At 40.4% G+C, this 12,694-nt stretch overlaps 1 protein-coding gene across 1 annotated transcript in view; it reads left to right on the forward strand.

Annotated features, from left to right (window-relative positions):
- Positions 1-12,694, forward strand: part of RICTOR (RPTOR independent companion of MTOR complex 2) — a 74,096-nt gene continuing 61,402 nt past the window's right edge. Inside the window, exons 1-2 of the mRNA XM_065739919.1 lie at positions 1-59; positions 217-264. Of these exons, the coding sequence (XP_065595991.1) occupies positions 11-59; positions 217-264 (97 nt within the window). The 5' untranslated portion in view covers positions 1-10. The remainder of the gene's footprint in view (positions 60-216; positions 265-12,694) is intronic.

Consider the following 12,694-nt stretch of genomic DNA (forward strand, 5'->3'; position numbering starts at 1 on the left):
GGCTGTAAACATGGCGGTGAGCCTCCGCGCCCGCTCGCTGAGGCACCTTCGCATCCGAGGTAAGGCGCTTGGCCGGGCCGCGCCGCCCGATTCCCGGCGCCTCGCTGTCCTCCTCTCGCCCGTCCTTCTCCCCTCCGAAGCCTCCTTCTCTCTTCGCGCGGCTCCCTTCTCGCCGCCCGCCTAACGCGCTCTTCGCTTCTCTCCCCGTCCCCGCAGGTCGCAACGACAGCGGCGAGGAGAACGTCCCCCTCGATCTCAGCCGAGGTACGGCCCGAGGGCGGTGGGCTGCGGGTCGACGCCTGTCCGCTCGCCGCGTCCCGCCAAGGGGAGGCGGCCTGCAGCTCGGGGCTGGCCGAGGGGCCTGGCTGCTGCACCGAGGGGCTCGGGGAGCGGGGCGGGGCGGCGGGGGCTGCCGGCAGGCCGTAGGGGTGGCCGGAGGCGGAAGCCTGTGCGCGGACCCGCACCCTGACGAGGCGGCGGGGCAACCCCGGAGGCGCGGCCGCGGACAGGGACGCGGCGCAGCCCGGGGCCGGGCGGGCGCCCTGGAGGAGCCCCGCGGTCGTGCGTGGGGGGCTTGCCGCGGTTGACTTGGCCGCTTTGAGCTCCCCACCGTTCGGGGCTTTCATCCGTCTGCCGAGCTGTCCTGCTACCCGCTGCTCTCGGAAGTACGCGGGGGAATGAGAGGAAGGAAACAACAATAACGTGCTACACATTAACTAGTTCCCGCTTAGACAAATAACAGCTTGTTCTCTACCTGAATGCATTGTCTTTGCTGCACGCTGACGGGAGGGCTGGGCTCTCCCAAGAAGCAGGGTGAATGCAGGAAACGAACTGCCTTCAGTAGTAGCAAACCTCTTGTGGGCAGAAGTTCTGAATTTGAGGCAGGGGATAATGTTGTATCTTGCAGCTTTATTGCTCAGTGCCTGCACAGCTGCTGTCATGAATAGGTTCAGTCTGCAAGGACCTAGACAGGGAAGTAAAGTAATCAATGAGGTGAAAGCAGGCTGAAACGTCGATGTAATCTACCTAGACTTCAGCAAAGTTCAGCTGTCTCCCACAGTATTGTGGTGAAGCTAGCAGTCCGTGGCCTGGTCAGGTACACTCTTTGCTGGTTAAAGAACTGCCTGCATGGCTGGGCCCAGGGAGTTATGGTGAGGGGAGTTAAAATCAGATGGTGACCAGTTATGAGTGGCGTTCCCCAGGGGTTGGGACTGGGGCCTGTCCTGTTCATTACCTCTATTGATGACTTGGATGAGGGCGTTGAATGCACCTTCAATAAGTTTGCAGAAGATACCATGTTGGCTAGAAGTGTTTATATGCCTGAAGGTAAGAAGGATCTGCAAAGGGACCTGGACAGCCTGGATACCTGGGTTCAGGCCAGTGGGATGAGTCTTAAACAAGACCAAGTGCTGGGTTCTGCAGTTAGTCACAGCAACCCCAGGTAGTGCTACAGGCTTGGAGCAGTGTGACTGAAACAGTGTGGAGGAGAAGGACCTAGGGGTTGGTCGATGCTTGGCTGAATGTGAACCAGCAGTGTGCCCAAGAAGACCAGTGCCATTCTGACTTGTATCAGAAATAGTGTAACCAGTAGGAAGGAGGTGATCATCCCCCCCTTACTCAGCTCTAGTGAGTCCCCATCTTGAGTACTGTGTTCAGTTTGGGACCCCTCTGTACAAGAGAGACATTGAGGCCTTGGATCATATCCAGAGAAGGGCAGTGAAGCTGGTGAGGGCACTGGAGCACAAGTTCTAGGAGGAGGGACAGCTGATGAAAATGGGACTGTTCAGTGTGGAGAAGAGAAGGTCCAGGAAGACTTTCTTGCTCTCTACAACTACGTGAATGGAGGTTGTAGTGAGGTGGGGGTTGGCCTCTTCTCCTGGGTAACAGTGATAGGACTAGAGGGAATGGCCTCAAGAGATTCAGATTAGATACTTCAAAAAACTTCTCCAGAAGGGTGGTCAGGGGCTGGAATGGGCTGGCTAGGATTGAGTCCCTGTCCTTGGAGGCATTCAGGAAACATTGCATGTATTACTGAGGGACATGGTTTAGTGGGCAATATTGGTGTTAGGTGGACAGTTGAACTGGATGATCTTGCCTAGGTCTTTTCTAATCTTAATTATTCAGTGTTTAGGAATTATGAATACTGGCAGTATCAGTAGTGGTTTCAGCTTGGAGTTATGCCATAACAACAGTTTCACCTCTAATTCTGTTTGTTTTTTTTTTTTCTTGCTGCTGTTTATTTTTAGAATTTTATACTTAAGCATTTTTACATTTTACCTTGGAGTAAAAGCTATCTGTGCCTGTATCTTACTTAGAAGTGTGTGTAGTTCTTGGCAAATGCTCTGAGTTCTTTCAGTTTAAAGGATCAGGGGTCTCAGATTCTCCCTCCTTCTCATGAAATGGGCGCAGTTGCTTTAGCATCTTTAACATAAAAGCCAAAGTAGCTTCTACAACAAAATGTGAGACAAAGGCCTAAACAGTCCAAACACATGACACAGCTATTACTGTAAGTAGTGTTATCTGTTTATGAAATTCACGGAATTGGGATTTTGATGAATGTGTTTAGTAACCTTTTTACATTGTGTAACACTGAGTTGTTCTAGTGTGTATTGTTCTTACAAAAATTTAAATGCTGAGGTGTTGATATTTAGATGTGATCTGTTGGAAATCTTCATCCAGAACTCAAAAGACAACTGTAATGAGGGGTTCATTTTTACCATGAGGTGTTCTAAGCCACCTGTAGAGCCATTGAGGCTGTTACTAACAGTTAACCCTTATAAAAAGTGAGGTATCTGGTTGGTTTGGAGAAAAAGCTGTTCAGTAATCATATTGGGAAGTTTTAATATTAATCCAAAATGCAAGTAAAAATATCAAGAAGTTAACTAAATTAGGTGATAAACTGATTCCCTCACTGAACACAATGAATGTTCTTTTCCTACTGTTACAGTAGTTACATAAGCAGTTAGTTCAAATATTTTAAATTCTCATACTCCTTCTGTATAGGTACAGTGTTTAAATTGACTCTGTTGAGCTGATGACAGTTTTCCCACAAGGTTCACGTTTTCAGTAACTTAAAATAATATTGTATTGTCTTTTGTCTCCCCGGGCAACTAACTAATGTTGATTAATCTGGAATATCTGAGTTGAGTGGAGTAGAAAGCAGCCGTTAACAATGCCTCAACCATATACTTTAGCTACAGGGATATCTTCATTATAATGTGAAATCAAATTGGTATTGCCTTGCATTAAGCAGGTTCTTGTGTAGCGATGGTTTGACAGAAAGGACCTGACATGACACATCAGACCTTTAGAAGTACATAGCTGTGGACTGTGCAGGGGGCCAGTGCTGTTATTAAGTATTTTAGAACTAAGAATAGATGAAGGGAGCATGCTAGCCTTGTTTATCCTGCTTTCGGTCTTTCTGTCTGTTTGTGCAGTAATACTCCAGGAATACCCTGCTGCATTCAGAGCTGGTGTGCTTTTATCTGCTCTGTCGGCTCCCTTGTTTTGCTACAGTATTAGGATTACCCATGTTCCCAGAACACACCATGTAGTTTGCATGTTATGTTATTTTTATCACGCCTGGTGTAGTGGATTCCATTCCTTGGAGCTTTTTAGCATTCTGCATTCTCAAAAATGATGCCATAATGTTTATGAAGCATATTTTGTATTGTGGTGCATTGTGTGTTTGAACTGCTTAAAGATATTAATGTAGAGTTTGAGGTTTGTCGTTGTTTATGGTTTTTGAAAGTTTTCAGCCATTCAGGTCATGGTATGCCCTGATAAATCTTAACTGGTGGCATTAGTTTTCTTAACCCTTTTTTTTCCCCTATAAAATGAATTTTCTGAAAACATAGTCAGGTCTGGAAAAATCATCCCCACAATTAGCACAAATAAGGTTGGTCATAGTGCTGTTACAGTAAGGATAAAAATGCAGACATATAGGTCAAACTGATTGTGTTTGACTATTTAAGGCTATATGTTGTAATCATCTTTTGATTATAAAATTGAATTATTAATTGGGATTCATCATACTCAACTTTTGGCCTTGTGTTATATTACCTTCTCAGAATAGAACAGAAGAGGAAAAGGAGGACATTCACCACCAGCACAACTCCCATTGCAGTCATCTGGAAGGAATTACTGATGGGATGAGGCAGACTGGTTTAATTAGACTCCTGAAATCAAACTCCTAACTACTTAAGGCCAGAGAGGACAATTGGAATTATTGACCAGGTTATCACATTCAGTAGGAATTCTTGTGTCAAGTTCGGTTGTGGTCGTGTCTATAACTGTGCTGCAAGCATTACATACTGTTGGCGTAATTCATCTTAGTTCCTGACTATTTTGCAGGGGTTCCTTGCTGAACTGCAGAGATCCTATACCTCCAAAAGCCCTAGCCACTCTGTAAGACTTGTGCAGTGTCTCTTACTTTGCTTCTGCCTGTAACAGAATCTCCTTACAAACTGATTTTGAAAATTGGTTACTGTTTCAGTATTGCCTTACCCTGCTTTGGGCCCTATTAGCTTTTGTATGAGCTCTAGCAGTCTGGATAAGAGCTATTCCTATATCTGTAGGAAGAGTCATTTTAATGTGCTTTGTTCAAGGGAGCCCCTTATTTGTGTGTGTTCCTGTAGTTCTGATCCTGCACTGTCTTATTGGGAGCTTTCCAGAGGTCATTTATTCCCTGACCTGTTGGCGAAATAAAAGGGTACAGATAGAGCAGGTGAGGACAGATGAGGCCAAGTTCATGACTATATCTTAGCTTCCTTCTCCTTGAGGGTAACAATCATCACTTTTTGATATTGTACTTTTTAGTTAATTTAAGTGTACCCATCTCTACTTTAATTTATAATTGATAAACATGCATTACAAGACAGTACTTCGATTTAGCAGCTTTTCTTGTACTAATTTCTTTTGTGCTAAGTATTAGTTACAGCAAGAGACAAGTATGAATAAAATAGCTGAGAACTGCTTTTTTTTGCTCCTTAAGAGTTAGCTTCATAAATTGGCATGTTGTTAGCTGAAAAAAGTATCATTTTCCTTTTTTTCTGCTTCTCCATCACTTCAGTCTAACACATAGGAGTTCTGTTTAACTTCACAAAATCTGAGATGTATTGCCTTTTTCACCATGCTTACATCACTTTAAACTGTGTTATATTTGATTCCATGTGCCCACATGGCAAATTGTAATGCATTGCATGCAGAGCAGAAGTCTCAGGAGGCTATTTGCAATTTGCTGCCCACAAAAATGTTGAGCATTTTAGAGGGTTATTTGAGGGGTAGTCAAAGAAGGCTGGAATAATTTTGTTTCCAAATTCAGCTTGAGATTTGGTGACCACTCCATTTCCAATTTCCTTCATCAGTAAAGAAGAAGCAGGGAGGAATGCTGCCCACCTGCCTAGTGTTGTGAGCTCAAGTAGCTGGGAGAGGGTGTGTGTGGACGAGAGTCATTTTGGAGTCCTTACAGCAAGGCAGAAAGGAAGATACGGGGATGCTGGCTGGTGTGTGCTTTGTTGATGGCTGAGAGACAGACTTCTGCACTAATGGCAAGACTGTTACAGAGAAACTTCAAGTTCTTTGCCTACTGTTGTGATTTGTGATCTAGGTTGAAGATATGGAGAAGTGAACCTCCTCTGCCCTTAAAAACATTGTTTTAAAAGTACCTTAATAAAATGTATGAGCAACTTTTGTCCTTGCTTCACAGTCTACCTTCCTTGGATAGGTAGCTATAGTAAGATGCTTGTATTAGCGAATGAGGCAGTACAAGCTGATTTTTTGAGACTCTGTAACAGAAGCTGAAATAGTAGCAAGAGGGTATTTAGCAAGTTCTTTGCAGCTCAAGGATATGGAGAGTCCATCTAGGAAGCAGTTGAAGGGCTGTCTTACCTGCCTGACTGTCTGAGAAATTCTCAACCTCATTCTTCTTGAATATAGATACTATAGATACTTTAAATACTTTAGATTTTAAGAGGGGAACTGATTATTAATGGCAGCCTCATAATTTTTTAGACAACATAAAACCTTTTGGTAGGTTTTAAAAGCAAGGGAGTTAGGGGGGCTTAGCATATGCGCTCCAAAATTAAGACATCCACTTAACTATCTACACATGTCTTTTGAGCTGCCATTCTTTTGGAATTGTATAGCATAGTAGCCTGGTTAGATTAATAACACTTGCATATTTTTGGCGGTGCAAAAATATTACTGCTTTTACAGTCCTAAGATTTTTCGGAATTACTGAAGTGGTATGTGTTTACAGCATTTTCACTGTGTTTTCACTTTCATTTCTTGAAAACAGGAAGTACATCTTTAATTGGGAGGCGAGGAGAGGGGGGGCAATATAATGAAAAGGCAACTGAAATCTTGTTGCTTCCACACTTAGCATTAAGGTATCTGTAGGAGCTGGGTGTTTTGCTGTCTTTTAACATCTGTACTCATGTTTCTATAAAAGAGTTAACATCTCAAAATTTCTTTTTTTTTTCATAGGTGAGTTTTATGTTTTTCCTGCAGTGGTTCAAATTGGTCAGCAAATCTCAGCACTTTTTTTCTGAAAGGCAGAAGTTATAATACTATTCTAATATCTTGTGATTTCATTTTATATTTGACAAAAGAGGTTTTCTTTTTTTTTTTTTTTTGTCAAGAGGCTAGTCAGGGTAGGTGCTATGTAAAGAAATGCACAGCCTTCATCATAATTACAATAAATAAGGAAGCTATGTCAACAATAGCCTTCCCAGGAAAGAATACATCAGACTTCTGCTTCATCTTGTGATCTTTAAGCATAGTTTGCCAGTTAGCTAGCAAACTCGAAAGTTTTTCCTTGTCAACTTAGAGGAGATGCTTTTAGCATTAATATTAGAAGTGAGAAGAAGCAAGTTATAGTTTCATTAAAAATGACTGTTTACAAACAGGTTAGATCCCATGCACATCCCAGCATTGCAGTGAAGAATTGATGATGAAATGGTAGCTAACTAGTTTTGGGAATCTGGTGGAAAAATTGGATATGCGTTTTATCTTTCAGGTTGAATTGTAATCCTGCCTGTGGCATATTTTCTTTATATGACATTACTTACCTTAAAAATAAGCTAGTTTTCATAGAACTAAGAATAAACATGCAACATGGGGCTTTGAAAACTATATAATAGATTACATAAAATAAGAGGTTTGATATTCATTGGAAGTGTTTTTTTTTTTTTTACTGCATGTAGATAGGCCGATGCTTGTCCCATAACACAGGTGATGGCAAACTGAGCAACTTTGGGTTGATCACTTTTGCTACAGAAGGGAATATGCCATAACACAACTGTACAAGTGCTGACCAGTAGCTGACAATCTGCTTTAACTGGAACACTTCCACAGTAAAATGTTTACACTTACTGTAGCTTAGAAATCTCTACTGTTAGTGTCTTCATTTATACTGCAGAAGTGCTGTTGTTTCACTTGTTAACCATCTGCTTTAGTGATGGAGAACTTGTGTGGAATGGATCATAAGAATGAGTTAGCAAAACTTCATAACACGATTAATGTAGAATGTGTTTACCACTTCCTTGCAGCTGATGAGGAGAAGGAATGCTGGTAAAGATGAGTAAATGGCTTAAAATAACTGCAAGCAGGATTTTTCTTTATCTTTTCATAGTTGTGTGACTGAATTCTCATATCTCTGTGGGACTCATGTTCTTACATTTTTGTTGTATTCTTCAGTGGTGTACCAAGATGCATCTAAATACTGGCTTGAGCATGTAAGTATTATGATGAAGTCCAGATTCTGGCTGAACTGATCCAAGTTGATTAATAATTTAGGCTAAGTGATGGAAACTTTGAAAGGTCTCTAAAAGGTGAGCTCTTGTACTCGTTGCCATTTTGTCTGCGTTTGGTCTTTTAGTCAAGTAGGTGTAGTTCAACAAACTACTTCTTTTTGTATTTATTGTAGAAATTAAAGTTAATTGTGTGAGGCATAAATTAGAAACTATAAAGACTCTGAATTTCATTTCAATTGAAGAAATACGAAGTTAAGAAAATGTTATGCTGCTTATCAGTGGTAATTTGAGTAACATTGTGAGTCTTAAGACCAAAAGGATGGAAAAATCATGAGGACCAGATGGGACACTTATCTGCATTTGAAATCTGTAAGGGTAGTTAACACTTGTTTGGTCAAAGTGAAAGAAGTACGTCTCAGTACCTAGTTTATATGGAATTTGATGATTGCAAAATGAACAGCAACTGTTGATGTGAGACTACAATACATTAGTAAGTAATTATATGCAGACATAAGGTATTTAAAACAAACCAATATGATGTAGGTTAATGGAAAAATATATAAATACTCTGAAAGAGTAACAAAAAACAGCTTTATTAATCCTTTCATATAAATATATCTGGTGTCTGGTATGGAGATTTGGTATTTTTTTAAATCTACATTAAACTTTGGCTTCCTTGTTTAAATTTATACAGATTGAAAGTGATATATATTTTCATTTACAAAAGTTGACAATTACTTCATACAAAAATAGGAGTATCAGGAACTGCTAATGCCTGAAAATTACTACTGTAAAAAAAAAAAAACACCCAAACAAACGCAGACAACGGATTAAATCTATGATTCATTGTCTTCCTTTATTACCTCCTGAACATTAGTGATATCAGAAGTGAGATGTAGCAACCTCAAACTTAAAGAATTTAAAATGTGTTCAGCTCCTGTTGTGTAAACCATATGTGATTCTCATGGGTAGACTTAGTTGAATTTTCTTCTATGAAATTAAAAAAAGTGGAAAAAATGTTTATTTCCCATTTCCATAAATGTGATGTTTCCAGCTCAGTCTTTTAGGTTAGAATGTTACCTCAGCAACATGGCTAAAATTTCATTATCTTTAAATCAGGTGTCCTCTGCACTAAAAAAGCTGTACTTTAATTTTTTTTTGTGAAATCTATAATGTGACTGACTTTTCCTTCCCTTTCTCTGAGAGTCACTGTTGAGAGAATAAAAGCCTTGAACAGTCAGTCACAAGTGTAGGTAAATTAGACTTTCCTCTCTGCAGCATGAACTGTGGTTCCTAACAGCCATCATCCTGTGTGCCATTTGGAAATCTTCTGGTTATAGTGTTCTGAGGAGGTTGTTATCACGTACAGTCAGCTCAGTGTAAAGATTTCCTGCTGCTGTTAGTGCTGTTTGTGTATTACCTGCAGTTTGCTGTTGTGTTTACCTTTATTGATGTTAGAATTTTATGTTGTTGCTACTTTGTTCTTTCCCTGTCTTGACAAATTGCCCAGGGTATCTTCATCAGCAGTTTGGGTGATCCCATCTCAGCATAATGGAGCTAGATTATTGCTAATTGCACGAGACCCTATGGAGCAGGATTTACTGGGGACAGAGGCTAGCTACTGGCACCTTGGAGTTCATCAGTTGGGCCATTTAGCTGGCTTGCATTTATGTTTTTGGTTTCTTGAGCAAATTAAAATGATTGCAGACAACAATTAAAATGCTGCTTGGGAAGGTATTCTTAGATATGATCAAGTTCCTCCCTTACAGAAATTTCTCCTAAGATCAGTGATAGTATTATTAACCTGTTTGTCAGCTCAGTAACATTCAAGGAAATGCGTGATCAAAATTCCTTGGAGTAGTTCTGAAAGATGTGTGAAACACAATCCAAACAGTAGTGCATGTTGTGAAGCACTCAATCTTTTTAAAGCTACTAGAAGTTATGGCTGGCCTGAATTCTCCTTTTAGAACTGCTGCCTGGAAGGAAGAGAGTGATTTGGAGGGATTACAGATGAATTTCCAAACCATTACAGTAAACTTTTATTCTCCATTCAAACTGTTATGTGATTTTCTGGAAGATACTGATGGTGAGCTGTGGACTGTGGTCAACGCACCAGAGGGACAGGATGCCATCCAGCAGGACCTAGGCAGCCTTGAGCAGTGGGCCCAGGTGGACATTATGAGGTTCAACAACACCAAGGTCTTGCACCGGTGTCAAGGCAACCCTCATTACCGATACAGGATGAGGGATGAAAAGATTGAACACTGTCCTGCTGAAAAAAAATGGACTATTGGTGGATGGATAGCCAACAGCGTGCCCTTGCAGCCCAGAAAGCCAACTGTCTCCTGAGCTGCAACAAAAGAAGCATGGCCAGCAGGGTGAGGGAGGTGATCCTGCCCCTTTACACTGCACTTGGCAAGGCCTCACCTGGAGTATTGTGTCCAGATGTGCAGTTCTCAGTACAGGAGAGACACAGGCCTGTTGGAATGTGTCCAGGGGGTGATCAGAAATATCATAGAAGGGTTGGAAGGACACTTCAAGAGGACAGTCTGAGAGCTGGGGCTGTTCAGGCTGGAGAAGAGAAGGCTGTGAGGTGATCTGACAGTGGCTGTTCAGTATCTAAAGTGAAGTTAGAGAAAAGAAGGAAAAAGACTCCTTAGCATGGTCTGTGGTGATAATACAAGAGGAGATGGCTTCAAGCTCAAAGAGGGTAGATTTAGTTTGGATAGAAAAGTCCTTAAACAGTAAGTGTGGTGAGGTGCTGGAAGAGGTTGCCCAGAGATGTGGTTGCTGCCCTGTCCCTGGAGACTTCAGGGTGAGGCTGCATAAGGCCCTGCACAACCTGATCTTGCTGTGGTGTTGCTGTTCCTTGCAGGGCAGTTGGACTGCATGACCTTTAAAGGTCCTTTCCTACTCTAAGGATTCTAGGATTCTGTGATACTGATTTGATTTCTTTGTAACATATCCAGTCTTACAAATCTGGAAAAGGCTTGTCCTACTTTTTACCTACTTTTGAACAAAATAGTAGGGGTACTGGGTCATTCCTGCCTTCCAGCCTGTCTTGGACAGCAGGTAATTGGTGTATTACAGAGAGCAGAAGAGCAGGAGCGTAGTCACACTGCCACTGAGCTTTCTCTAACCTCTGGCAATTTATAACTGAGTTTTTTCTTCTTTCTTAATATCAAAACTTCTGGGTGTTAGAACAAGTTCTTCTAGAGTTTAACTGTATGTACTGGAAGAATTTATATCAGTATCTTACTAATTTCAGCTTCATTTTAATAATTAGCATGCTTATCTGATAGTGTAGAAAAATGAAAATGTACCTCCCCCCTCCTTCCCTCCCCCCACATGAAAAACGTGTAATGTATAAAGGTTGATGATGTAATATATGACCATCACCCACAGTGATAGGTAAGGTTCTTGGCAGTCACATCATGTCTTCCCGATGTTTGAGGGCTACAGCAATCCTTACTTTGATGAACAGACAAATTACTTAACATATTTTGAAACCTATCTTGATACCTTAGTTTGTTGTAACTTGAAAAATATTTTCAAATGGTACTTGGGAAAACTTAAGTTAGGATAATAGCTTGTATATTACTGTAAAGCATTTAAAGAATCATTTGTTTATTGAAAAACTTGTAATTCATTTTCAAGTTAGTGTTGCTTTTATCCATTGGAATGGTCTTTCTTTCATTATGTCTTGCTGTGTTCAAAGCTTATTTTGTCTTTAGCAATTCAAAATCACTTACATGATACAAAGCCTTCAGCTTTGTTCAGTACTTACATTGGAGAGCAGTAATATCGTAGCTTTAGATGATACGAAAGTTAACATTTTAACTAAAACCTATTTTTCTTGAGTTTTTAACAAAGCTGTCTACAAAGGTAGCATACAGGATCACATACTGTGAATTATAAACATAGTTCAAAGTGAGAATGTATGGTTAGGTTGTGTTTTCTACAAGTATGATCTCAGTGGGTTGGTTTGATATATAATATTTTAAGGTGATAACTTGAAAAATGTTCCATTTCTTGAACTGCTCTCCCCACTTCAAACTGAATGCAACATGAGAACGTTAATGAGAATGTTCACCTTTACACTCAGGAATCTTTTATAGAGGAAAAATATTTAATTTGCTTTAGTTTATATACATTTGCAAAGGGGAAGTCTGTACAATCACAGTAGGTTCTTAAACTTTATTTGCGTGTTTACTGACAGGCGGAAGTATGTGGAAGTCTAGATCTACAGAGAAATACAAGAGGATAAATTTATAAATGTAATCCTGATATACTGCTTTTTTGTTCTGAGATCTTAGCTTTCTCTGGATTCTGCTTTTTATATGTTGTTTCTTGCATTGCTTTGTAGACATTTTTATGAATATAAAGCTTAATTTCTACCTGACTGGAACAGGTAGAGAAGCAATTCTTTTACTTTCTTAGGTAACTAATATCATAGAGAGATGTGCTTGCTGTGTTTTTGAGTTGCTTTCATGTATTCTTAGCAGTATGACTGAGAATAAGCTTAGTACTTTGGTTTTCTCTTTTCAGGGACTGGACCTTTCCTGTTGTATTCAGACTGCAGTGCTTTATGTATTGTTCACCTCTTGAAAATATAGGAAGCAATCTAAATCTGTGCTTACGTTCCACCAGAATCACTGCTTTTCGTCAGCACTACTTTTAAGGGAATGTGCTTAGTTGTTAAACCTAAGACTTGTAATACATCATATATTGTTTTTACATAAAATTTTTGGTAATAACTTAGCAACACTTACATGTCACTTTGTACCAGTACAAAGCATGTTGCACCTTGCAGATTCAAGTGTAATGGTTTTATCCTTGGTTATAGAGTGTGTCCGTGTCTCTTAGTATATTTTCAACACAGTAGTATGTGCATAATGTTGATATGTAGAGATGATTCTCTGTATTTTTTTTTCCTTTAG

The sequence above is a fragment of the Cyrtonyx montezumae genome, unplaced genomic scaffold (assembly GCF_038088225.1).
Source record: "Cyrtonyx montezumae isolate F1298 unplaced genomic scaffold, pur_monq_1.0 scaffold_25, whole genome shotgun sequence".
Classification (NCBI taxonomy): domain Eukaryota; kingdom Metazoa; phylum Chordata; class Aves; order Galliformes; family Odontophoridae; genus Cyrtonyx; species Cyrtonyx montezumae.